Source organism: Nanorana parkeri, unplaced genomic scaffold (genome assembly GCF_000935625.1).
Source record: "Nanorana parkeri isolate BGI_ZX_2015 unplaced genomic scaffold, ASM93562v1 scaffold720, whole genome shotgun sequence".
Lineage (NCBI taxonomy): Eukaryota > Metazoa > Chordata > Amphibia > Anura > Dicroglossidae > Nanorana > Nanorana parkeri.
This window is the reverse complement of record NW_017306988.1, coordinates 62,305-86,672: the sequence shown is the minus strand read 5'-3', so window position 1 is coordinate 86,672 and position 24,368 is coordinate 62,305. Positions and strand designations below refer to the sequence as shown.

Below are 24,368 nucleotides of genomic sequence, written 5' to 3'. Positions count from 1 at the left end.
TTCCTCCTCTTCTCCTCTTTCATGTCTGACATTCGCTCCCAGGGGTGCACCAATAAATAAAGGAAAATTTACTCCATTGCTCTGCTGGGAAGTCTTTGCTTCCTCCCTGTTTGGCCTATAAATGTGTCTTGTTTAGCCAAAGGCTGTAAAAGATTCTTTTAATAAAGTGCCAGAGTGCCCATGTCTTATCCAGATATCTCTGGCTGATAGGATTCCATTAAAATCCGGGACTTTAATGTTAAGATTGTAACAACATGTCTGCAAGATTTACGAGGGTCGGCTATTAGATCTCAGGGTCGCAGATGGCTGGGAGCTAATATAAACCTTTTATCATAAGCTGATGAAAATTAAACCGAGATTCTGGGTTCCATTTGTTACTCGACTTGAGGCCTGAATGTAAATATAATCGGATATCTTTAGTGACTGTGTATTCTCATTTATTACTACTTCGGTCACCCTCTTGCTCTATCATATACTCTCTTACTCACATTTTCAATCTTTCCCTCTCTACTGGCATCTTTCCCTCCCCTCTAAAACATTAAAACATGCGCTGGTCACCCCAATACCCAAAAAACCCTCATTGTACCCCTCCAAACTCAACAATCTCAGACCAATCTCCTTACTCCCATCTCCTAGAATGCCTTATCTACAGCCGCTTGAGCCGCCACCTCGCTAACAACAACCTTCTTGACCGCTTACAGTGCGGCTTTCACCCCCTACACTCCACTGAAACCGCCCTCCTAAAACTCACTAATGGCTTACTAACATCTAAAAACAATGGCCACTACTCCGTACTCTTGCTATTAGACCTTTCTGCTGCTTTGAACACTGTTGACCACTCGCTCCTCCTCAAAAAACTCCACTCGCTTGGCCTACAAGACTCTGCTCTCTCATGGTTTTCCTCCTACCTATCTAAGCGCTCCTTTAGTGTCACCTAAAAATCTAACTCCTCTTCCTCTTTCTGTAGGGGTCCCATAAGGCCCTGTCCTTGGACCCTTTCCATTTCTATCTACACTTCCTCCCTTGGTCAGTTAACAACCTCACATGGCTTCCAATTCCATCCCTATGCCGATGACACTCAAATATATCTTTCTACTCCAAAACTCACCCCCTCAGTGTCCTAGCGTGTCACTAATCTACTAACTGGCATATCAGTCTGGATGTCACAACACTACTTAAAACTCAAGCTTTCAAAAACTGAGCTCATGATATTTCCAACCCCCCTTGTTATCTCTCGTCTTGACTATTGTAACTCCCTCCTCATTGGCTTACCTCTACACAGGCTATCCCCCCTTCAGTCTATCATGAATGCAACCGCTCAGTGTCTGCAACCCCCTCTGCCAATCCCTGCACTGGCTTCCAATAGCCCAAAGGATAAAATTCTAAATATTAACAACCACTTACATAGCCATCCACAACTCTGCCCCCGGATATATGTCAAACCTTGTCTCAAAGTATCACCCTAACCATCCCCTGCGCTCTTCAAAAGACCTCCTGCTTTCCAGCTCCCACGCCAACTCCTCCCATGCTCGCCTCCAGGACTTCTCTAGAGTATCTCCCATCCTCTGGAACTCTTTACTCCAACCTGTCCTTCTATCTCCCACTCTGACTGCCTTTAGGCGATCCCTGAAGACTCATCTCTTTAGGGAAGCCTATCCCACCTCAACCTATCCGCTCAACCATCACGTTCTCAAGCAATTCATCCCCACACAGCTACCTCCTCATGTATCCCTTGCCCCTCCCTTTTAGGTTGTAAGCCCTCAGGGGCAGGGTCCTCCTTACCATATTGTCTTGAATTGTATTGTGATTGTAATGTCTTCCTTACATTGTAAAGCGCTGCGCAAACTGTTGGTGCTATAAAAATCCTATATAATAATAGTTACCCAGGACACCATGGGTGCTTTCAGCTGCTGCCCGACAACGACAATAATGTCAGCCTGAAGTACAGGCTAAAGTAACCGTTAGGATCAGTGATTTCTGAAAAAGATATCTTCTCCATCTCTGTCTGATAAATTAGACACTTTTAAACCTGCCCAGGCAGCAACATAGTTTAATTTGTAGCTGGACCACCATCATATCTTTTCAGCACAAGAAATTCTTTGCCTAGCTAGATAAACCTTTCATCAGCCACAAAGTGCACTTCAGATACCTAATCTGCAGGAGGTGATGATTATAGAGAAATCTCAGGTTACAAGATTTAAAGTGTTTTTCTTACAGCCTGATGACAGATTTAGAGCTTTTTTTTGCAAAGACTGCCTTTTAAAAATAAATTCTCAAATGGATGTGTAACCAGTGATTGCCTTGTATATGCTCTTGCTGGCTGCAAATTCACAATGATAAAAACAGACAGTGGCTACTGGTAATGAATTTAGCAGCAGATTAATCCAGTTAGGTATCCGATGTTTATCCATAGTGTGGTCATTCAGCTGGGGAGCAGTCATCTGTCAAGTGGTCAGCAGGGTTGTTGGTCTATTGGTCGCCATGCTTCTGTCCTGTGGCCTTCTTTGCTGCTACGCCATTCTTTTCTAAGTCTCCTCACTTGCCTGCTGCTACTCTGTCCATGTAATTTCAGGTATGCATTATTTAAGCCAAATTCTGGCCAACAACTCCTTTAAAATGCACCACAACTGAGGGTCTGGTTGACCACTGTAGTATGCGTTTGGCTTATGGATGTGATTCTTTTCTTTTCTCTTGCTTTTAGACAATTCTTGTTGCTGACCTTGCCTGTCTGATCTATGTTGAACTCAATCTGCCTTGCCCTTTATCCAGAACCCCGATTCCGATATCTGTTTTACAGAAAAACGCTCCCCAGAATAAAGACAACACTGTGGACAACCATGAGAGACACAGCTGGTTGAATTCACAACTGTATGTGTTGCCTTTGGTACACAGTTGTGAACCCCATGGCTTGACCCCTGACTACGCTTTCGCTTTGTTCACACCTGGCTGATTTGACACTTCACTTGATCTTTCACTAACCTTTTTGCTCCAAGAGAACCTGACTATGACATAAAGAGAGAAAAAGGTGAAGATCAGGATGTTAATAGTCATCAAACATGTGGCTGGAGAAATTCAGCATGTGTGCAGTTAAAGTTGAACCAGAAAGAGGGTGGGGGTGCATACAAATCTGAGGCTGTCTGGGTATTATTCAATATGGTTATGGATTTAAGTATTTGAGCCTTGTTCGGTAAAGCTTATGTTAATTAGCACTTGACTTTACAATAATATTGCTTTGGCATAACTATATTGTACATAACTGTTATGGCTGGCCATGGCTGATTTGGCAAGGTTTTGTCATGTACAAAAGGTGAAGCGACCCGATGTATGCCAGAGCTTCATTTTATTTCTGGATCAGAGAACAGTTGCTTGCCATGTTTTGAAAGACCAGATGGCAACCATTCTATTTACACTGACCACCAAAGTTGGCGAAAAAAGCCTATCTGTCTGGTTTAAATTTTTGAACTGACTATTTATTTACAAATTCCCATGACTAGATGGGTAGGAAAGGAAAGAGAGATTAGCAGTAGAAAGTCGTAGGAAGAGCCCCCAGTCTCCATGACGATACTGCTAACCCTGTTTTTACCCCATTAGAATAAGAGTATATACTTTCCTACAGACACAGAGAAGCAGCTAAATGGTCCAACATACTGCATATTATATCCCATTTCCCATTTACCTGCATTGTTTGGACTCAGAGATGACAGGAAGGTTCTTGCACTCTTGCTTCTGTGATGCCCATTCATATCCGCTCGTGCAGCACGTGTCCACTGTGATCTGCGCAGAAGCTGGAGTGACAAAACAAAAATCCCATTAGAATCGTGGTTTCCAAAATGCATGAGAAAGAGAGACACACCATTCAGCACAAAGTATTTATGCAAAGGATACAACTTCAGTTTAAAACAGAATGACCGGCACTCCAATCTAATATCATATACTGGGCATATCAAACCTTCCTTTACACAAGTTCATCCTCAGAAAGCTTCTATCTCCAAAAGTTATTCAGTTCAGTTATTATTTATTAAAGAGCAATCTGGCAGTGCAGAGTTTTAATTTTTTAAAAACTATCCATCTTAAAACCACAACCTTTTGGCCACCAAGCAGTCTCTTTGAGTACGTTTGCTGTGCTCTAAGTTACATGAACCATGAAGAAGTAAAACAATCAACTAAAAACTGATTAGTCAAACCCACACACTTTTTTATACTGCCATTTCTCCTTTATGTTGGCTGTTCTAAATAACAAATGCAATAATGTAGAAGTTTATTGAAAGGTTTAGTGTAGTATAACACGTTTTCGTTGCTAATCCCTTTCCACCAGCTTCAGATGGCCTTTTAAGGGGTTCTGTACACGGGAGGCCAGTAGGCGGGCTCCCGATCATGTGATCATTCTTATTGGCTGTCACAGTGGTCACGTGATCAGGGTCCTGTCATACCTTCTGCCGTTCATAAACAGTGATTGGGAACTGCATATATATGACAGCACGGTGTTAAAGCCTATTTCTATACTATCATGCATAGGCGAAATGCCGGCAGCAACAGTTTAACCACTTGCTGACCGGGGTGTTTACACGCCCTTCCTGGCCAGGCCATTTTTCAGTATTCAGCGCTGCGGTACTTTCACTAATATTTATCCCATCATGCAACGCTGTACTGAAATTAATTTTATATCATTTTTTGGGGACAGATAGAGCTTTCTTGTGGTGGTATTTAATCACCACTGGGGGTTTTATTTTTTACTATATAACGGAAAAAGTGCCAAAAATTTTAAAAAAACTTTGTTTTCTTTATTATATTAGGAAACATTAATTTTTACCCAAAAATATATTAATGTGCAGTGCTATAACAATTTATACCATGTGTCAAAAAATAAATTCTAGTTCATATGTGTCACATACAGGAAAATGTGATCAAATTACAATTCACTTATATCCACATCAATGCTAAATATCTTATTCAATAAAGTACAGTTCATAAATACGTGCAACAAAACATGTGATGATTAAGTGTCCCAAAATGAGTAGCTCAGCGGTGCATGTACAGCTTCAATGTGAGAAGTTCCTGTTAAGTCCAGCAGTTCCCAATCACCAATCACCCACAGGAGTGCTGCTCACCTTATATACAGACCTTAGAAAAAGGTCAGATAACGCAAATCCCCTTTCACTTGATGTATAAAGTCGGGCGGGAAAAGACCCAGATGGCTGCAAAGTTGGAATAACAGAGAACACCTCTTCCTCCTTGGCAGGGCCAGATTAACATAGGGGCTACTGGGGCGCTAGCTCCAGGCACATCACTGAAAATAGGCCCAGCCAGCCCAGATCACCTTGATATGCCCAATGGCAATCTGGGCCGGCCAGGCTGAACACAATCAAGCAGAGGCAAGAGAGGCTCTTTTATCAACAAGGAGGCCCCAGGAGTGAGCAGTTGCCTATTTAGAGAGCCACCTCTGCTGCTTCCCATCCTACCAACCGACAGCACCAGGCCCATGATGCTCTTAATCTGGCCCTGCTTCTTGGTAATCGACCCACTATATCGTGTCTGCACAGATGATTATGGCAAAGTTTTTAGAGTCTTATATATATTCTCAGAGTTTCAGGTGCATATTAAAAATAGAAAGAAGGCTCCATAGTGCCCATCAATAATGTAAAAAAAAGCACATTCATTAAAAATCTACTTACATAAAATCAAGTAAAAAGTGCATGAACGACGGCAGTCTCAAATAGAAGGTTCACACAGTCCTTCTTACATCAGAACACAATCAGTACACTACAGACTCCACCCGATGTACGTTGCGTCTCCGCGTGACTTCATCAGGGGTGTAGAGTCAGAAATTTGACATAACTTTATATATACACTACAATTAAGGTCTAAACAATCCAGGTGAACTCAGTTTGATTGCAACAGTGAAACCTTTCCCACTCCTTATAGAACTAAATGGAAGGTCATGTGGTGAGAAGTAGAAATCTTAAGGTATGAAACAAAGTACTGAAATTCCTTAGTAAGCACTTCTAAAGTTTATGGGGTTGATTTACTAACCTTATAAACACACCATGAACATGTATACACCTCTGTAGTGTGTTCCCTCCCAGCATGATCTATGGGTGGAATCTAAACACCTTTGTAGTGTGTACACACCCAGCAGGTGTGTTGTGCAAAGCCAAGCATGAATTGCAAGGTGATGTTGTGTAAATTAGCTCTATGTTGTGTTGCTTGCGTTGATGAATGCAGGAATGTAAATGCATGAGCTAACCATTTTTGTCTAAACTGTGAAGCAGCATTATATATGCATCATGTGCATGATTTTTCCATATATGGCATTAGTGGAAATATGCTTTTAGAGACTTGTTGGTTGATAAATACGTTTTGCTGTGTGAAAATCACACGCACCTGGTGCGTGCGTGTGTTTAGGTTAGTAAATCACCCCCCCATATATCACTAATTATGATGTATGGAGATCTTAACTCATAGCCAAGTGTCTAAAAGGCCATCCTAGATAAATGTACACAAGAGATATCAGAACCAATTATTTAAGTATGAGTGTATCACAAATTACTATCTGAAATAAAAACAACAATATGACATAATAATAAAGTATTAGAAACAGGGTATCCCCAATCTAGCTGATAGGAGATCAAAGAAATATAACATAAGTCTCTTTTGACTCTTCATCACTGATGAAAACAATTGAGGGATATGTCAGTCCTTTTTTATGTTGCTGCAGTGAAACCTTTCCCACTCCTTATAGAATTAAATGGAAGGTCATGTGGTGAGAACTAACAATTTTAGGATAAAAAACAAAGTGCCAAAATTCCTTAGTAAACACTTCTAAATGCATATAATATGAATTCAAAACTATGAAGAACTTATATCATAACCAAGTGTCCAAAAAGCCATCCTTAATACATGTATACCAGAGGTACCAGAACAGACTATTTATAAATCTGAATATATCACAATTTAATATCTAAAATACAGGTAAGAACAGGATATCCCCAAAGTAGCTAATATGAGATTGATGGATAATAACATGCATATCTCATGACTATGTGTTACTGATGAAAGAGTTAAGGTCAAACCCGATATTTACACCTCTAGGGTCTAAGCTTTGGGCTTTACAACTTTTCAACACACACAGGGACCATGGGGAGCACAAGTAGCCCGCCTCCAAAAGGAAGGACAGTGTGGGCATAAATTAATTCAGAGATGGTTTGAGAATCTACAGCCGAGTGATATACAAATAAGATACATTTTTGTTAATAGTGAAGGTACCTGAATGCATTTTTTGGATTTAACTCCTGAGTTTAGCGTCACTTTAAATGACCAAATCCATTGAGTCAACATAAGATTACTGTTAAAAAATTATTAAAGCAGAACCCTGCAGAGTCAGACATATAGCTCTGGAGATCTCATGTCCTGACTCAGTAAGGGGCGTGTTGGACCTTTCCAGAGAGACCACTGCTTCCTCACACAGAGGAAGGGTTCTTCTTTGCAGCTGGCCGGGGACAAGCTTTTTTACTCATGCTATGGCTGCCAATAGAAGTGATATTACATCTAAAGGGTTTTAAGCTATTTCAAATGCTGATGAAATCACTTACAATGGATGCTGCTCCTTGGTGTTTAAAAGTTTTATTTTCCTGTAGAATCAGCTGGTCTCCTGAGCACTGGCCCTGATATCCTGTTTTAGGGTGTCACCTTTCCCTTGCAGGATCCAATGAGCCACACTTGTGTGTGCTAGTAAGCTGTGTGTGTCTTCATAAAAATACAGGCACAAGGCAAGCCACTCTCCTGCTCCCTGTTCCTATCCCCTCTCTACTCCCCTCGAAAAGCTAGTAGATGAACAGCTGCTTAAGACTGTGTTGACCCTTCTATGTAATCTAGTAATCAACAGGAAGTTCAGAGAAGCTGAGCTGAGAGAGTTGGAGCTATTCAGAACCGTGATGACTGTACGTGCTTGGGCAAAAATGTAGAAATACCATGCTGGGCAATTTATATTTGTTTGATCTGGATACATGTTTTGAAAAAAAAAAGGTTTGAGAGTTTAATAATACTTTAACTGTACACATCTTTTCTTCTGATGCGCCTGGAATGTATTTAGCTGATTTAAATGTTCAATTGGACATTCTAAAAAAATCTTGGAAATGGGTTCTTAGTCAAATTGATGCAAAACCATTATACTTTCCTTTTTAAAAAAATATTTATATTCCAAAAGCATGTAAACTGATATTATCTAATTTTACCATTAGTTTGTATCTTGGCCGTAACTCTCCGATAATTCAACTCATTCTGTTGTCATTCTGCAGTCTTGCTCATAATGCAGGAATTCGGTGAGTGTTAAATTAAGCGGAATGGTTTATTTTTCTCTGGGCAAATAAAAGTTTCAGCTGCCTGTGAGACTTTTCCAGAAACAGAATATAAAAGTGTGAACAGAAGAAGCTGGACCGCAGCAAAGGCTGCCACATGAATGTGACTGCCAATACAACATCGGTTATTTTTAGTGTGTCCAACGCCTCATCTGAATTGGAGATAAAACATACTAAGCTTACACTAAGTCAAATATTTATCAACAAAAGATTTTATTATAATTTTTTATTACATATAACTTTGATCACAATTTATGAAGTGTTTACCATGAAAGTGTGTTACAGCTATATTGCAAATTGAGCAGTAAACACAGCGCCCTAGGTCCATGTCACACTTACGATCCTGTTGCTGGCAGACAAATACTCCTGTTTCCTATGTCCCATTCTCGCTGGTGAGGGATATTCTGTGGCGTTGTCATCGGAGGTATGACACAAGTGACATTTAATTAAGTTCTATGGGCACAGCGTAGTGTGAGGTAGACAAAACGAATGAAAAATAAATACATTTTCATTTGTTTCGTATGACGAAACGAATTGTAGTATTTCGGATTTGGAGGCAACGAACCTCCAAATCCAAAACCGCACGCAGCCATCTTCGTGTTGCCGCTCATACTAGCGTGTAATGTCACCTGATGTCATGCGCCTCTCCTCCAAGATGGCGGCGCGCGTTCTGCCAACTAATTATCATGTGCCCAAATATGTTTTTCGTATATTCGGGCATATAATTATTAGTTCATTCGGATTCGGACGAACCGCCAAATCAATGGAATTTTGTTGATTTGCAGGTTTGTCCGAATCCGAATGCACAAGTCTAGTGTGAGGCGTACCATGTTGCATCCCGCTGCACTGAAAAAAAGCACGGCATGCAACCTGGTGGTGTAAACTGTACCCATCTATGTTAAGGTAAATTGACATCTAGCGGTAATGGGTCCTAAATATTGTTCAGTTAAAGGTCACCCGCTTTAAGATCTAATAGAAAAACTGATGCTTTTGGCACAGGGTAAACGGATCCACCTTGACTGTGAGTGGAAAGCCAGCTGTGATGACATATACGTGCTGCTGCCCAGAATCTCTGGCGAGAAGGTAAATATTGTCTGTCAATGTGACATTTTACTAGATGTGTCATGCTAGTGATGTTTTCACATATGCTGCTGTGTGCTGCTAGCAAAGTGTTCTATCTGTCCAAGTGCTCGCAGACAACTCTATGAATGACCAGGGGTCTGCTAAGCCTTTCTCATCCCCACAGTGGCTTCTAACCTACCTGAAAGTGGATCTTTCTGTAACTTTATAAGTCTGCATGAATTAAATAAATTCCTAACATTTCACAATATACAGGATTTCCTCCTTTTATCAATAAAAAGTAGTCCTTGAGCTACAATACAGTGACTTTTCCTGGTCTCAGATGATGTGATCAGTCTGCTGCAGGCAGGAGGAAGCATTTGCTCAACCTCCTCTTTCCCAGTGAAAAGACAGCAACAGAGACGTCAGAGGCATTGTTATAGGGCAGGGAGATGACAATTGGTAGGAATTAGTCATGAAGTTGGGGCTGCTGTAGCCTCTCACCTTGTGACTTGCTACAAAGTTACAATGTTGCAGTCTGTTAACAGGGTAAGGGTCTGAGGAAATGCTTCCCCCTACCTGCAGCAGACTGATGACATCATCTCAGCCTAGGCAAAGTCACTGGCCTGGAGCTCAAGGAATGCTGTTTAATATTAAAAAGTTGGGTTTGTCTGGAAAATGACAATGTTGCTCTGTATTGTGATGTGTCAGGAATGTATTCATGAATTCTTATAAGTTACTGAAAGGTCCACTCCAGGAAAAGCAAATATTGTCTAAAAACGTGAAGCATGTGTATGCTTACTAGTATACTTGTATGCTTGCTTCGTAGGCCAAATTCACACCAGGTTGTCGAGGGAATGCCCGTTCACGCACATGTGTGGGACTTTGTTTCCTGCGCATGCTGTGCGTCCCCATTGATCCCCATTGGGTCCCTGGACACGCACCAAATGTGGAAAATTAGTATATGTTGCAAATTTGGCAACATGCGTTCCATGTTTTTTTTCCTGCGCATTCTATATGTCTGAGGCGGTGCACTTCGGAGAAACATCCCCTATAGCTGTCCTGTTGACCATTGTCTCCAGTAAAGAGGGTGATGGGAAATCCAAAATCATGGTTGATATAGGAACAGGAAAAGAGGATGGATCTTCCAATGGGTAACAACTATCTAAGAGTGCTTGCTTTGCAGAGCTTTCCTCTTACTTTCTGTTGTATCCATGAGACAGCAAATGAAGGAAATCTCCCCAACAACTTAAGCAGTAAGAAAAAAAAAAAGATGGGGTCTTATGTATGTGAACCCAGAATTTGTTTTTCCGTATGGCTGGAATCGTGCATCACTGTATACAGTTTTCTTAAAGTGGTACTAAATGTTAGGCATTTTTTAAAATGCATTCTCTGCCCAGTACCTTTTCCAAACACTTAGCTATGGTCTCTCGTCACCGCCACTGTGTCCAGGAAGATCTTTGCTGTTCCCCAAACTTCCAGGTTGTTGAGGAGGGTATTTAGGGCAGTGGAACAACAGGCTCCTGTTGCCATCAATCAGATTGCTGGGAGGAGGGTGCCAGATGCACACAGCTTGGGGCAGGTCCTAGCCTGGAGAGCGTATGCACAGGTATCTCCTTAGCAGCTGACTAGCTAAAGGAACAAGTACAAGTGCGGCTTTGGATTCAAAAATTTGGAGGATTGGTTGGAAAGTGATAAAGAACAATCTCTCCAGTAAGGCCACTCTCAACATATACAAGGGAATCCAGGGTTGAAGATATAGCATATATACAGTCCAATGAGAGCACCAAGCAAGAAGGAAAGTCCAAAAATGTTTCATAATGGAATGGGTCCATGAATGACAACACAGAATAGCAAATGCATTTCGGGGGTTCAAAAATCTCACCCTTATTCAGGGCATAAACATAGGTAGTATTATGGACTTAAAAAATGGCGCAAATCAGCAGGAATTAACTACTTGCTGTGTAGGGTATAGCCAGCATCAGTGAATCAGCAAAACCAGCAAGCTAAAGGAGACGCCCACAAATGCGAAGGGGGAGCAGCGGTTTGGGGACCAGTCGGAGGAGGAGGAGCTATATAATTTTTAAGAAGGATAGCCATATAATGTAAGTGTGGACCTCCTATTCTTAAAAACAAAAACAAAGGTTTAATATCACTTTAAGAAAATCATTTTTTTTTTGCAACTGCAAAGTTTGTTACTTGGAGATCCTGCCAGTAACAGCACTTCCTGTTTCAGGCTGACAACATGAATCCATTGCCTCGCAATTAGCAGCATTGTTGGCCATTGGGCTGTCCTCAGCAAACTGACATAGAAGACTGCCAGCAGTGCTTTTAATTCCTGGGCAGTGGCTTACCATTGTCAGCATGCAATAGGAAGTGCTGTTATTGGCAGGATCTTTAGGTAAGAAACTTTGCAACACATTCACAAATAAAATTATTTGCTTAAAAAACTGTATACACTGAGGCATTATGCCTGACATAATGAAAAATAGATTTGGGGTTCACTCCCTACTTCCCTACTCCAAAACATAATTAACAAATTAATACACTTTAATTTTAAATACAAATAATGTTTTTCCATGAACAGTACTGGCTGATACTTGCAGTGATACTTCCTATGCAGCACCAACACATGGTCCTATTTTATAGGCTGCCTCATAGCTGAAATCGCAATGAACCCTGAGACCGATAAAACTGTCCAGACGGCGTGAAAAAAAATCCTGTCTCGTTCCAGACAAATAAAATAAATACATTTTGTAGCTGTTTTCAGTCAGGGAATCAATCAGATACAGAGAATAACAATATTGTATAATCACAGATTCTCTGGAGCCAAAACAGCAAGTCAAACAACAGCCGCAACCAGATCTGCATTTTTCAGCTGGACCAAATACTCCTTTATGCTAAATGCAGAATGGTAAAACCACATTTCAGATACAAATCAAGTTTTCCTGATGACAAACAACTGTTTCAGTGAAACCAAAACGTACGGCAGCTTTTTAGACACATATGTAGAGGCTTATGTAATAGGATCCCTCATCAAAATTCTAACCCTAACATTGACCTTCCCTGGAACCCTTCACCTCTAACCCTCCCTGGAACTCTCACCCTAATTCTAACCCTAACATTGACCCTCCCTGGAACCCACTAACTCTAACACACACTGCAACCTCCACCCTAACTCTAAGACTTCCTGAACCCTAACATTAACCATCCCTGAACCCTAATACTAAAGTTGGGAATACACTGGTAGATTTTTGTATGAACATTCATGCCAAAAATCTCGTCAGAACATTCAATAATTCCTTCAGAGACTTGACGATTGTCATCTGAAATTTCGTTTGACAGACGATTTTGAAAATGTCTCAAATGAGAGCCATATTCACTGTTCGAATTTTTGTTTGTTCAAGAAAACGTTTCCATCCTGCTCCTTTGATTTGTTTTGTCACCATGGTCGAAAAACAATCATCAATTTGACCCCATTAACTATTAGAAAATTGAACACATTTTTTAGAATGAAATACTGCTGGTGTTTGGCCAGCTTAAACCTTCCTGTAACTCTTACCTTAACAATAGCCACCCTGTAACCCTCATCACAACACTAAGGGGTTAATTTGGGAAAGTTCGCCAGGCAGATGCCATTTGCATGGCACTAGCCCCCATAGATGGCACTGAAGATTAATCCTATACTCGTCAGCGCTATCTAGGGTCTCTAGTGCTGTACAGTATCTACCCAGCTATATGCTGAGCAGAATTTTTATAAATTAACCCCTAAATCTCCCTTTATCCCTAAAACTAACCCTTTCTGTAGCTGTCACCCCAACAGGAACCATCCCTGTAACTCAGATCCTGACAATAACCTCTTCTAACCCTTTCACTACCCTTAATCCTCACCCTAACACCAACCCTCCCTGCAAGCCCCCCCCCGCCCCACTAACACTAACCCCTCCTGTAATCCTCACCCTAACACTAACCCCTTCTGTAATCCTCACCCTAACACTAACCCTTCCTGTAACTCTAAATCTAACATTATCCCTCCCATGTATTTTTTCCCTAGCAGTCACTTATCTTCCCTATAACAATAAAGCTGTGTGCATAGGTCTACCTTAAAGGAAAGATGTAATGAAAAAAAAATAGCTAGGCTGCAATTGATGGCCTATACTTCTGACACTTTGGTTTCAGTAACTTCTGAGTCACTGATGTGGAACAATTACCAGGATAATGAATTCTGACTGTTCTCAGTCTATTTATTGCCTGTTTTTCCTGAAACTGTGACTCATAAGTATTGAAGCCAAACAAAGCCAGGCAACTGGGTTAAGTCCAGCTATTGAAGGCCCCATATTGTAGAGGTAAGTACTTTAGGTTATTGAAGGCTTTTATGTTTTGGTATGATTTCAACCAAAAAGTCTTGGGGGACTGACAATGAAGCGAAACCTCTGAACAATGATCTTTGATATTGACAGCATGGTGAGTGTCTGAGCATCGGTCACATGACATGGGAACACATGGGAACTGTTTTCTCAAAAAGAAGTACTTTTCTTACCAGTCCACTCAAAATGTATATTTAGTTTGTAGGTGGAGCTGAGTCAGACCAGGGCTTCTTAAGTGTCTTTAATACTCTAACAGTAAGATCTTCCTGACTCCCAGCTTTGTTCCTGTCTACCTTTAAAGATGAAGCTGTCAAGTGGTTTAACTAACCACAATCTAGCAAATACTGAAATATTAGTTTTGGGACCGCTGATCCCTTTATTAGGTTATGTTCCTTGATTTCAGCAGCTCAGTTATTTTAGAAGAGTATCATCCTTTTCCATTGACCAAAGTTCATCTGTAATCCAGTCCCTCTAATACAAATCTCTGATATTATACAAAACTGTTGAAAAGGTTTTTTGGACTGAAAAGTTGTGATTCTGCCTAAAACACAATTTGTATTCCAGATCTTCGTGTACAACAGCCAAGAGCTTGTCATGGTGACATCATATCAGTATTAGGGCCTTTTCTAGGTGACATCCAAAGTTCAAAATCTGACAGATTACATATTGCATATAGTATACATTATATGGTAAATCTTCTATTAGGAGGATGAGTGCACCGAGACTTAAGGTGGATCTTGGCAGGTTTATCGTTAGCTCTTTATGTATCTCTCTGAAGCCTGGTTTTGAGATCTCTGTGGTTGAGTTTTCAGGTCCACCTACATCATATGCAGTGTGATAACTAGGTGTCATGTGGACCCATGCCAAAACCATGGTTACCATGAATTGTGGAAAGGCAGATGCTGGTCCTGCACTGTAAGTGATGGCATTGATGAGAGGGTAGCCACATGCCAAGGATAAGTGCTTTTTGGGATCAGTGGTCCATCCCAGTACTGGCAGGGAGGAAGCCTGCAAGAGCAGGTATGACGTTAAGTATTTCTCTCTATCACATCACTCCCCCACCCCAGACTAAACTACAATTAGAATGTCGACTGTGTCGACAGGGTTTGGTCTGGTGTCAATGGCGCCAGCATGTGTTTGAGAACCTTCTGAGATTGGAGGTACATTTGACCTTCAGTTGACCTCCATCTGACCTGCATTTGACCTTCTTTGTGCAGTTTTAGCATTCCTAAAGACTTCTTATGCCATTTTTTATTGCTGACTGGAGTTCAACTTTAAATATAGTGTTTTGTTATTTTATTACAGGAATTTATATAGTGCCAATAATGTACGCATTGCTTTACATACTGTACATTTACATCAGCGAAAAATGTTTTAAATAATGATAATGATGGAGGTCCCACAGGTGCAGGCCAACCAGTGTGTTTTCACCTTCAGTCAATCAAGTCCGAAAAGACAGCCGCACTCCACGGGTCTTCAATTATAAATCCAATTTAGTTTTGGGGGTCTTCGAGGACATAGTTGCGTGGTCGGGGCTCTGCGGTACCTGTGTGTGTGCTCGTTCGGGCGTTCAGACCGTTTGGTTGTGCGGTAATTCCCCCGAGACGCCGGCGAGTGACGGAGCTGCCTTAGGTCACGTCAGCCATCCAGCACGCCGCGCATGCGCCCCCAATTATAAATCCAATCTTTATTGTAATCCACAATTGTGTATATACCACCAACATGATCCCCAATACCAATGGAGCTCTCTACCAAGTTTCACTGAAAAGCCTTTATCATAGAGTGAGTCATACAGTGAGTGAGCGTTGTCACCCTAAGATAGGAGTTGATTTAGTGGCAAGATCACCAGATAAAACAAAGAAAAAAAGGCCTGAAAAAAAAGTAAACAAATGCAGCCACCACATCTATGGACTGGTAAGCTGAAATACTGTATAGTACATTTTTCTTTTGGGGTTTAAATACACTTTAATTCTTACACTGGAAAATCTCCCGGCTGTTCTGTGTGGCAGAGGTGCATGTAGGGTTGCCACCTGTCCGGGATTCACCTGGACAGTCCGGGTTTTGAGTGCTGTGTGCGGGTTTCATGGAAGCAGAAACTAGGACACAAGATGTCAGGCAGACAGGGGCAACCAAAATTAAGATAGGGGTTACTGGTCCCCCACTGAAAATATTCTCAACTGTGATATTTACACATGAATGGGTTGGCGCTATTTGCAAATGCATAAGCCACGACTCATTCCCCCCAAAAAAGTCAGCGCGTTACTAGAGTGCGTTCGTGTTTTGCTTGAAATAAAGGTGGCAACCCGAGGTGTATGAATCACAACAATGGCAGATAAGATAGTTCATGTAAATGTATTTCAAGTATGTGCTTAGCTGTTTGCCTGAAGTTCAGCGATTCTCTCCCTTTGACTGCAGTGTTTACTTTAGGACAGGCTGGAGTGAATGAAGAATTAGCAGCTTCTAAGGTGTATTTGCTATCCTTGGCACTTGTAGTCTGAGTTCAAAGGAACACATGTTAATGAACCAGTGATAATGGCACAGGGTAGAAATTCCTGTCACAGGAAAGATCTTTGCTCAAGAGGCCGTGAAATCTGCCAAACACTGATAACAGGTGAGGTCACCTTCTGGACGACAACAGAGTCTATTCTCAGTGCCATAGCAATTGGGGCTCATTTCAAGTGTGACTCTAGCTAAAATGTACCCTGTAATAAATCATACAGTTATCTGTATGTGTGCATGCCACATAACCTTAGTTGTTTAAAGCTAAACTCTGGGAACTAAAACATTATGAAATATACTCCACAAGAACCACTTTATGTCCATCAAAACATAGGACACAGAAGACAAGTGCCAAGTAGTGACATACTGGCTATTGATTCACTATTTCAAGCTGTCAATCACTTAAAAGGAAATTCTGAAATCACTAAACACAAACAAAAATCAGGAAATCAGCTAATATGCAGCTTAGTTTGTGTCCTCCCGTTACCCTAAGGAGAACTATGGGGAAAAGCCCTAACCCCATAGTTCTCCTTTAAGGTTTTAGACACTCTGAAAAAACATGGTGCCTGTGCCATCCTTTCGTTATATTACTGTGTACAGTTCCTTTTAGACTCATTGGTTTTATGCCACTATATAGTAGCAGCCGTCTTAGCAGACAATATGCACAATTATAAAAAATTATTGACACTCCAAATACTGACCTGGGAGACATTTTAATTGCTTAGGGCTCGTTCACACCAACACAAACATTTTATTGCAATACAATTGGCAATATGTTGCAATGCTCTGCCGCGCATAGAGTTGAGTGAAGGATTTGGACAGGTTTAGATTGATCACCAGCAATCAGAACAATGGCACACTCACACGTGAACAACAACAGTGCCAGGAACATGGTGTGCTGACACGTCAGTTCCAAGAAATAAGACGCAGTGAATTTACAGTTTAGAACAATTACATAACCAAGGTTTGGGTGTCAGATACATGGCATCCAGAGCAATTCTATTCCAGAGATTCCAGTTGGGGTCCCAGGACAATGGCACACTGATGGTTGGAGTCCTAGAGCAAGGACGCACTATAACTTGGGGTCCCAGAACAATGGCACACTGACATTTGGGATCCCAGAAGAAGTCGTAGAATAATGACACACGTGGGGCCCCAGAACAATGACACACTGACGCTTGTGGTCCCAGAACAATGTCAAACTGACTTAGCTCAGAGAGGGAGAGAGAGAAGCAACAACACAAGGAGCCTGTCAAGCATACTGCAGTGCAAGGAGCATGCTGATAGAAGAGATCAGAGTTACAGAGAAATTAGCACATCATCGTGCTGATTCACCTTTACTGACCAGTCACAGGGTGGAGGGGAGTGGTGGGACCTTTAAAGTGTATGTTTTTTAGATTTGGATAGAGTAGGGAAGGGTTTAAACTAGAGATGCACCGATACTAGTATGTTCCGATACTTACATCCGATCCTGGAACTTCCGGTCATAGGGAGATCTCCCTGTGACTGGCAGTGCCGGGGGAGCATGGAGCCAGCTTCCTTTCCAATCAGGAAGCCAGGCGGTGGGTTATGACCCGCCTCCCCGATTGGCTAGGAAGATGGCTTCACTTGTTGCTAGGCAGCCTGGCTTCCTTACCAATCAGAAAACCGGATGGCAGCTCATAACTCACTGCCAGCCAGCCTTGGCAAGTGAAGCCGGTGTTCTTTCGCTAGAACACCGGCTTCATGTGCAATCAGGATCTGCCGCCTGACTTCCTGATAATCGGGGCACAAGGCACTGGAACTCCATATCGGCGAGTACCGGAAAAAAAATATCGGTACTCGTGCTTGATATCGAAAACCAGTATCGGTGCATCTCTAGTTCAAACCCCTGCCAGATTATGTTGTCTGTGTACCAATAATTAAATTTTCTTTCACTTTCTGTCCAAGAGATGCAACAGGAAGTTAGAGGAAATCTTCCTAAAAGGAGGGGAACTCCCCTCTTAAAACATTTGTCAGCAGCACAGGTGTCCCAATATAGACTCAACAGGAAGTGAAGAGATATCTTTCTAATGTGAGGGAAATCCTTTTAGATACTGGTCACAGGAACAAGTGTCCCCATTGGAAGATTTCGCCTCTGTTCCTGGTCTGGTGGCAACTCAAATTTTAAATTTCATGACCGCTGATATTGGTGATTAGGACAATTAGAGAGTGAGAATCTCCCTAACGGGGACTCACAGCAATTAAAACTTCACAAGGTTTCTAACCCCTCACCACTATACAAATATAAAAGAAAACTCTGACCTTTAGATACACTCTAAATCAATGTTATGACTTTCACAAATACCTGAAGTCCCATATCACAGGGTCTAAAGAAAGCTGCTATGGGAGGATTCGGAAGAAAATTAGATTTTACAAAAATTCTATTTTTCTAAACTACAAGAGCAGCGATTGTGAATTCCTGAAGATGTTTTGAATGAGCTACACCCATCTTTCCAGAAAAATCTTTACGGAAAATACTTTCTAATAGGAAACCAGAAATAGATGAACTTCTACTGAAGTATTGTAATTAGTTTTAAAGAGGTTGAAGTTATTTTTGTGTCTATCAATCATAAGGTAGGGTGGCCAACTGGCCATACTTTGTATATTAATACAATACATGCCAATTTCCTACCCAATCCCCTTCCTGGTGGCAATTACTTATTTACGGCAAATCATATTTTATGTCACGGGGAAAGCTAGTTTGCTTATCCCTCCTTCCCATCTGTGATCAGTGGCATACCTGGGGGTGCAGCCCGCATTGGCTACCAGGATTCTGAGGGTGCTGCAGCCACCGGATTCTGGATTGCCAACTGTTCCGAGGGTTCATTATAAAAAAAACTCTACAGTGACACATGGGTGCAAGCAGCAGTAAAAAAGTGCCGGGTGCTGAAAGCGGCACTACAATCATGGTGGAAGCTTTGTCAGATGGCGTAGTCTCCTGCCAACAGTTAAACTATAGTTCCGGCTCCAAGAGAGGGCCAGCATTGTAGGACTGGCTGGCTCAGGTAAGTAAAACCATGAACTCCAGTGATGAAGGTTGGTAACCCTGAACATGCTGGCACGTTGTTTTTGCATTGCTGAGGTAATACAGAGGCACAGTACAGTGACTGGGTAAAAAAATGGTACCCCTTCATCTCTATCAGGAACTTAATTGTATATATATAGATGTGTGGGCAGTTTTACTTCACAGCCAAAACCGTAAGAAGATCATCTATATCGGGGGTGTGGCAAAATTCGGCCATCCAGCTGTGGTGAAACTACAAGCCTCATGAGGCATTGCAAGACTCTGACAGCCACAGGCATGACTTCCAGAAGCAGGCGCATGATGGGATTTGTATTTGCATCACAACTGAAGGGCCGAAGTTTGCATACCCCTGATGTATATAATTGTCTGAGCTAAGAAGACTTCAGTAGATTTCAGTTTTCAAATATAGCATTTCTTTTCCATGTTGTATTTTTCATCAGCATCAATGTATTGCATTTTTTTGGTCAATGGACGTGTCTAGGACTTGTATACAGAAGTTATCATTTTTATATCACTGTGTAATTTGTTCTCCACCTATTATCACAATTGGCCCTGTGTTGTCTGCATATTGTCATGATTTACTCTCTGTTGTCTGTATATTGTCATGATTTACCCTCTGTTATCTGTGCATATTGTCACAATTGGCCCTGTGTAGTCTGCATATGGTCACAATTGCCCCTGTGTAGTCTGCATATTGTCACAATTGCCCCTGTGTAGCCCACATATTCTCATGATTGACTTTCTGTTGTCCGCATATTGTTATGATTGAGCCTGTGTAGTCTGCATATTGTCATGATTGCCCCAGTGTTGTCCATATAATATCACAATTGCCCGTGTTTTCCGCATATTGTCACAATTGCCCCCGTGTTGTCCATATATTGTCATAATTGCCCCATGTTGTCCGCATATTGTCACAATTGCCCCTGTGCAGTCTGCATATTGTCACAATTGCCCCTGTGTAGTCTGCATATTGTCACAATTGCCCCATGTGTTTGCATATTGTCACAATTGCCCCTGTGTTGTCCACATATTGTCATGATTTGCCAGTTTATTCTCTGTATATTGTCATGATTGCCCACGTATTGTCATGATTGCCATTCTGTTTCCCATGTTGACACATTTGACAAATGTTGCCCTCCTATTGTAACATTTGACTGTGGCCTGTGTATTGTCAGGATTGCCATTTTTTTGCCTACGTATAGTCAAGTCACCTTTGTTTGGATGATTGTATTACTAGAATGTGGGCCCCTATAGGCCTGTGTCTATCACAGCATGCCACTATTATCCCCATAATTCACAGTAGTCTGCTACTACTAAACCCTTGAGCTTCATTGTATAGCACACCACTATTATCCCCTTGCAAAAATATTACTACTCCCTTAATGAAAATGAAAATTTTCCAGCCGGTCATTTTGCTTCCATTTGGATTGAAACTAAAAGTAAATGGTGAAAAAGATTTTTAAAAATGGCCAAAAGTTACAATTTTTCAAAAAGTGTTGCAATGAAACGATCAGGATGAAACGTTTGTGACATCACAACCAATCATAATCCAAGAGTCATTTTAATTTGCAGATTTATGGTTACACCCCCCCATGACGCTTTTGTGACTTGACCTTCCCAGCCCCAAGGCCCGGTTTCTCTACTCCAGAACCAATTTACATAGCAGGAAGGACATAATCAGCATTGACAGCCAAGTGCGTGATGCGCGCACATAGAATTGTAATAAAATGCTTGAAGAAAGCCGCTTCTAATCAAGACCCTGGGGATCGCGGCTCCCTAATTCTGACTTTTCTTTGAAGATAAAGTAACTTCATCTCCAGGTTTTTTTGATCAAGCCCTCGAAGTGCCAGAGGGACACGTCTCTTTAACAATGACCCAGTGAAGAAGGCTTTCCAACTGAGAGCTGTGTTTTCCTCACTTTTACACACTCTATCAAAGGAGCTTTGAAGTGTGGACAGGAAGCAAACAGACTGCCTTTAATGTGGTGGATTTCCACATTGATGTCCCAGTCATGTTAGAAAACGGACAGCAGGAGACACTTATCACGCGGTACACCTTCCCAACTCCCCCCCTCTGAACACACAGTGACTAATAGTAATTACACACAAATGGAAATAACCAATACTGAAGGGGAGCCACAGTAAAGTACACGTGTGTCACCTTTGGTGTGGGTTTGATGTGTGTAATTGGTGTGACTAGATCACAAACATGAGAAGAAGTCATTAATTACACCCAGAAATGCCACTACAATGGTTGTAAATGGCCTCTAAGTCACGGTAGAATGTTTGGGTATGTATTTCATACGAGATTTAACATGTTAATGTCATTTCAAAAGTAGTTTTCAATAAACATAAAAAATAATATTGGGTGATCCTGCCATGAAGGTCCTTGTTACATAGTTGTTAAAGTGACATTAAACTCAGGAGTAAAAAGAGTACTATGGGGTAAGTGTTTTTTCTCATAGTTCTCTTTAGGGTCACGGGAGGACATATACTAACCTCCTCGCGTGACCCAGAGCTCAGTATATTGCGGGCTATTGCCCGTGATATACTGAGAGCACCGCAGCCGAAACGGATCCCAACAATACTGTTGAGATCCACCAAGCTGCATGAGTGACAGCTGGCTCTGCCTATCTAGAGGCAGAGTCAGCTGTGCTCCCCCTCCCCCATTTGTTCAGCGCTGAAGGATTGGAGAGGAGGATCCGGGGGAATTCCTGTGGGGAGCGGTGACTGACAGTCACCGTTTACTGCAGGGAGACGATTGGGAAGTGAGCGGATCGTTGCATGTTTCTGCTCACTTCCCAATCGATGGAGCCGACCTGTGACAGCTTCTTTGTCACAGGTCGGCTCTAACTATGAGGATGAGTGGAAATAACTCACCTCATACATCTCTTTTAAATCTTAAAAATACATTCAAGTACCTTAACTAATAACAAAAATGTATCTTATTTGTGTATCACTCGGCTGTAGATCCTCAAATCATCTCTGAATTGGTGCTGACACTGTCCTTCCTTCTGGAGGGAGGCTACTTTTGTTCCCCATGGTCCATGTGTGTGTTGTAAAGTAGTCACCGCTCCAAGTTCACTCCCGTGATAGACTACGCTCTCACGTTTAGTTAACTAATTTGTATTGAGATTGTAGTCCGTCACATGAGTGAGCTTGGAGCTCCAGTCATATCACAACAGTAAATGCGATGTGTCGGGACCACACTGCCTGATGAAGGGTTCCTGTGAGGTTCCGAAACATCGCATTTACTGTTGGTGACATGATGACTACCAGATGTCAATAAAGGCATTCTGAATTTGATGAATATGGTGTGCTGGTGACTTCCATATTTGATGTTGCTCCTCGCAGCGCCATCCGCCGGTCATTTCAGCACTCACAGGCGAATGAAAGGGAACTTACCCGTCAGGTGTGCCATGGGCTACCTACAATAATCAGTCTCTAATGATTCCCATACCCCTGTATATTGTATACACTAAGGAATACATACTGTAATTGTTCAGGCATTTCCTGTTATAGGGTGACAATGCTCTGTCCTTTTTCCTCCCAATTATGCTCCTGTGTTGTAACCCTGTCACACAGACTTCCAACAGAGACTACAAGTGGCCATTTCAACACAGATTACACAGGTACAATCCACGGTTGTCACCATCAGGAAACCCACTCTGAGAAATGCCATGCAGCCAATGCTAGAGTGTATGAAGTCAGATGGTGGCTAGAGGAGATCAGGAGTGCTGAGATACAACAAAAGAATGTGTGAAATCAAGTATCTGATTTTTAAAATGACAATTGTTTATGAAACACAGCATTTTATCCACATAAATGACATTCATTTAGGGTTTATGCCTACTTTAAAATGACTGCAGTGCTGGAACAGAGAGAATGTAGGAAACCCAGGCTGATGGAGAGGTGAGTAAACTGCCTCCTCTATTACAGGGACTTGCCAATAGCAATTTTGTTAAAGACCTGACATGGTCACTTTAAAGGAGCAATAGGAGCTTGTTTTTAAAATCTGGGCTTCAGGCAGATATAGAAACACACCATTGTCTTTATATCAGCTTCCTGTAATTGCCTGAACAACAGAGAGAAGAAGGGATTGAACTAGGGGGGTAGTCAGTTTGCGCTGAACAGTGCTGTCAGTCTAACACAGGGAACAAGGTGATATGAGGGGAAAGTGAAATGATGGCTCATGAGTGTGCTGCTGCTTCTCATTGTCCAGTCAGCAGGCTGGGAGAGAGAGGGAGGGAGCTATTGGAACAGGCTGTACTGCTTACCTACACTGGCAAACCACGGCCTGGTTGTTTTGTCTGTCAGGGGTGTCTTTATCACCAAACAGGCTGAAGAGAGTTTCAAACCCATAGGCAGGTAAGAATGTGCACTTACACGCACTTCAGCTGGGTATTTTACTGTTTACCTGGAGCTCTGCTTTGAATATTCTTCTATTGGTAAGGGGAGGCTTTGTTGGCATCTGCATTAAAGCAAAAACTCTGCTTAATGTGCCTTTAACCTAAAACACTCTTTTCCCCAGGCATCAGGAACTGTTAATGGAACCCAATGGCAGGATATACCTATAATAACACTCGTGTGTATAGATCTATTTTCATTTTTTTATAGCGCCAAGATATTTCTTTTATCGGAGTGCATAGAACCTCAAAGATCAGTCCCTGCCTGCAAAAGAGCGTACAGTCTAATGTCTCCAACACTCTATTGAAATCACATACATGGTAGTGCCAACGTATTCAGATGTCAGTCAATATACCCGCAAGTTTTTTATTTTGTTTTTCAAAGGAAACAGGATCACTCTGAGGAATCCCATGCAAACACGATAAAAAAAACATACAACGTCCATGCAGGTAGTGTCCCTGATTGACAATGAACCCAGGATCCCAGGCACAGACTATCCAAACCATCTGAGGAAGATCAGCCATAGATATGTTCCAACTGCCAAAAAATCTTTCTGAGGCCCCTTTCACACTATCCGTGTACGGATCCCCTCCTGATCAGAGCAGTACAGATCAGATGTCACCGCTGTGAGATTCGT

The 24,368-nt window shown here is 41.8% G+C and overlaps 1 protein-coding gene across 1 annotated transcript in view; it reads right to left on the bottom strand.

Moving 5' to 3' along the window:
* FBLN1 (fibulin 1) overlaps window positions 1-24,368 on the bottom strand; it is a 69,712-nt gene that overhangs the window by 41,197 nt on the left and 4,147 nt on the right. The window contains exon 2 of the mRNA XM_018564078.1: window positions 3,677-3,785. Within this exon, the coding sequence (XP_018419580.1) occupies window positions 3,677-3,785 (109 nt within the window). The remainder of the gene's footprint in view (window positions 1-3,676; window positions 3,786-24,368) is intronic.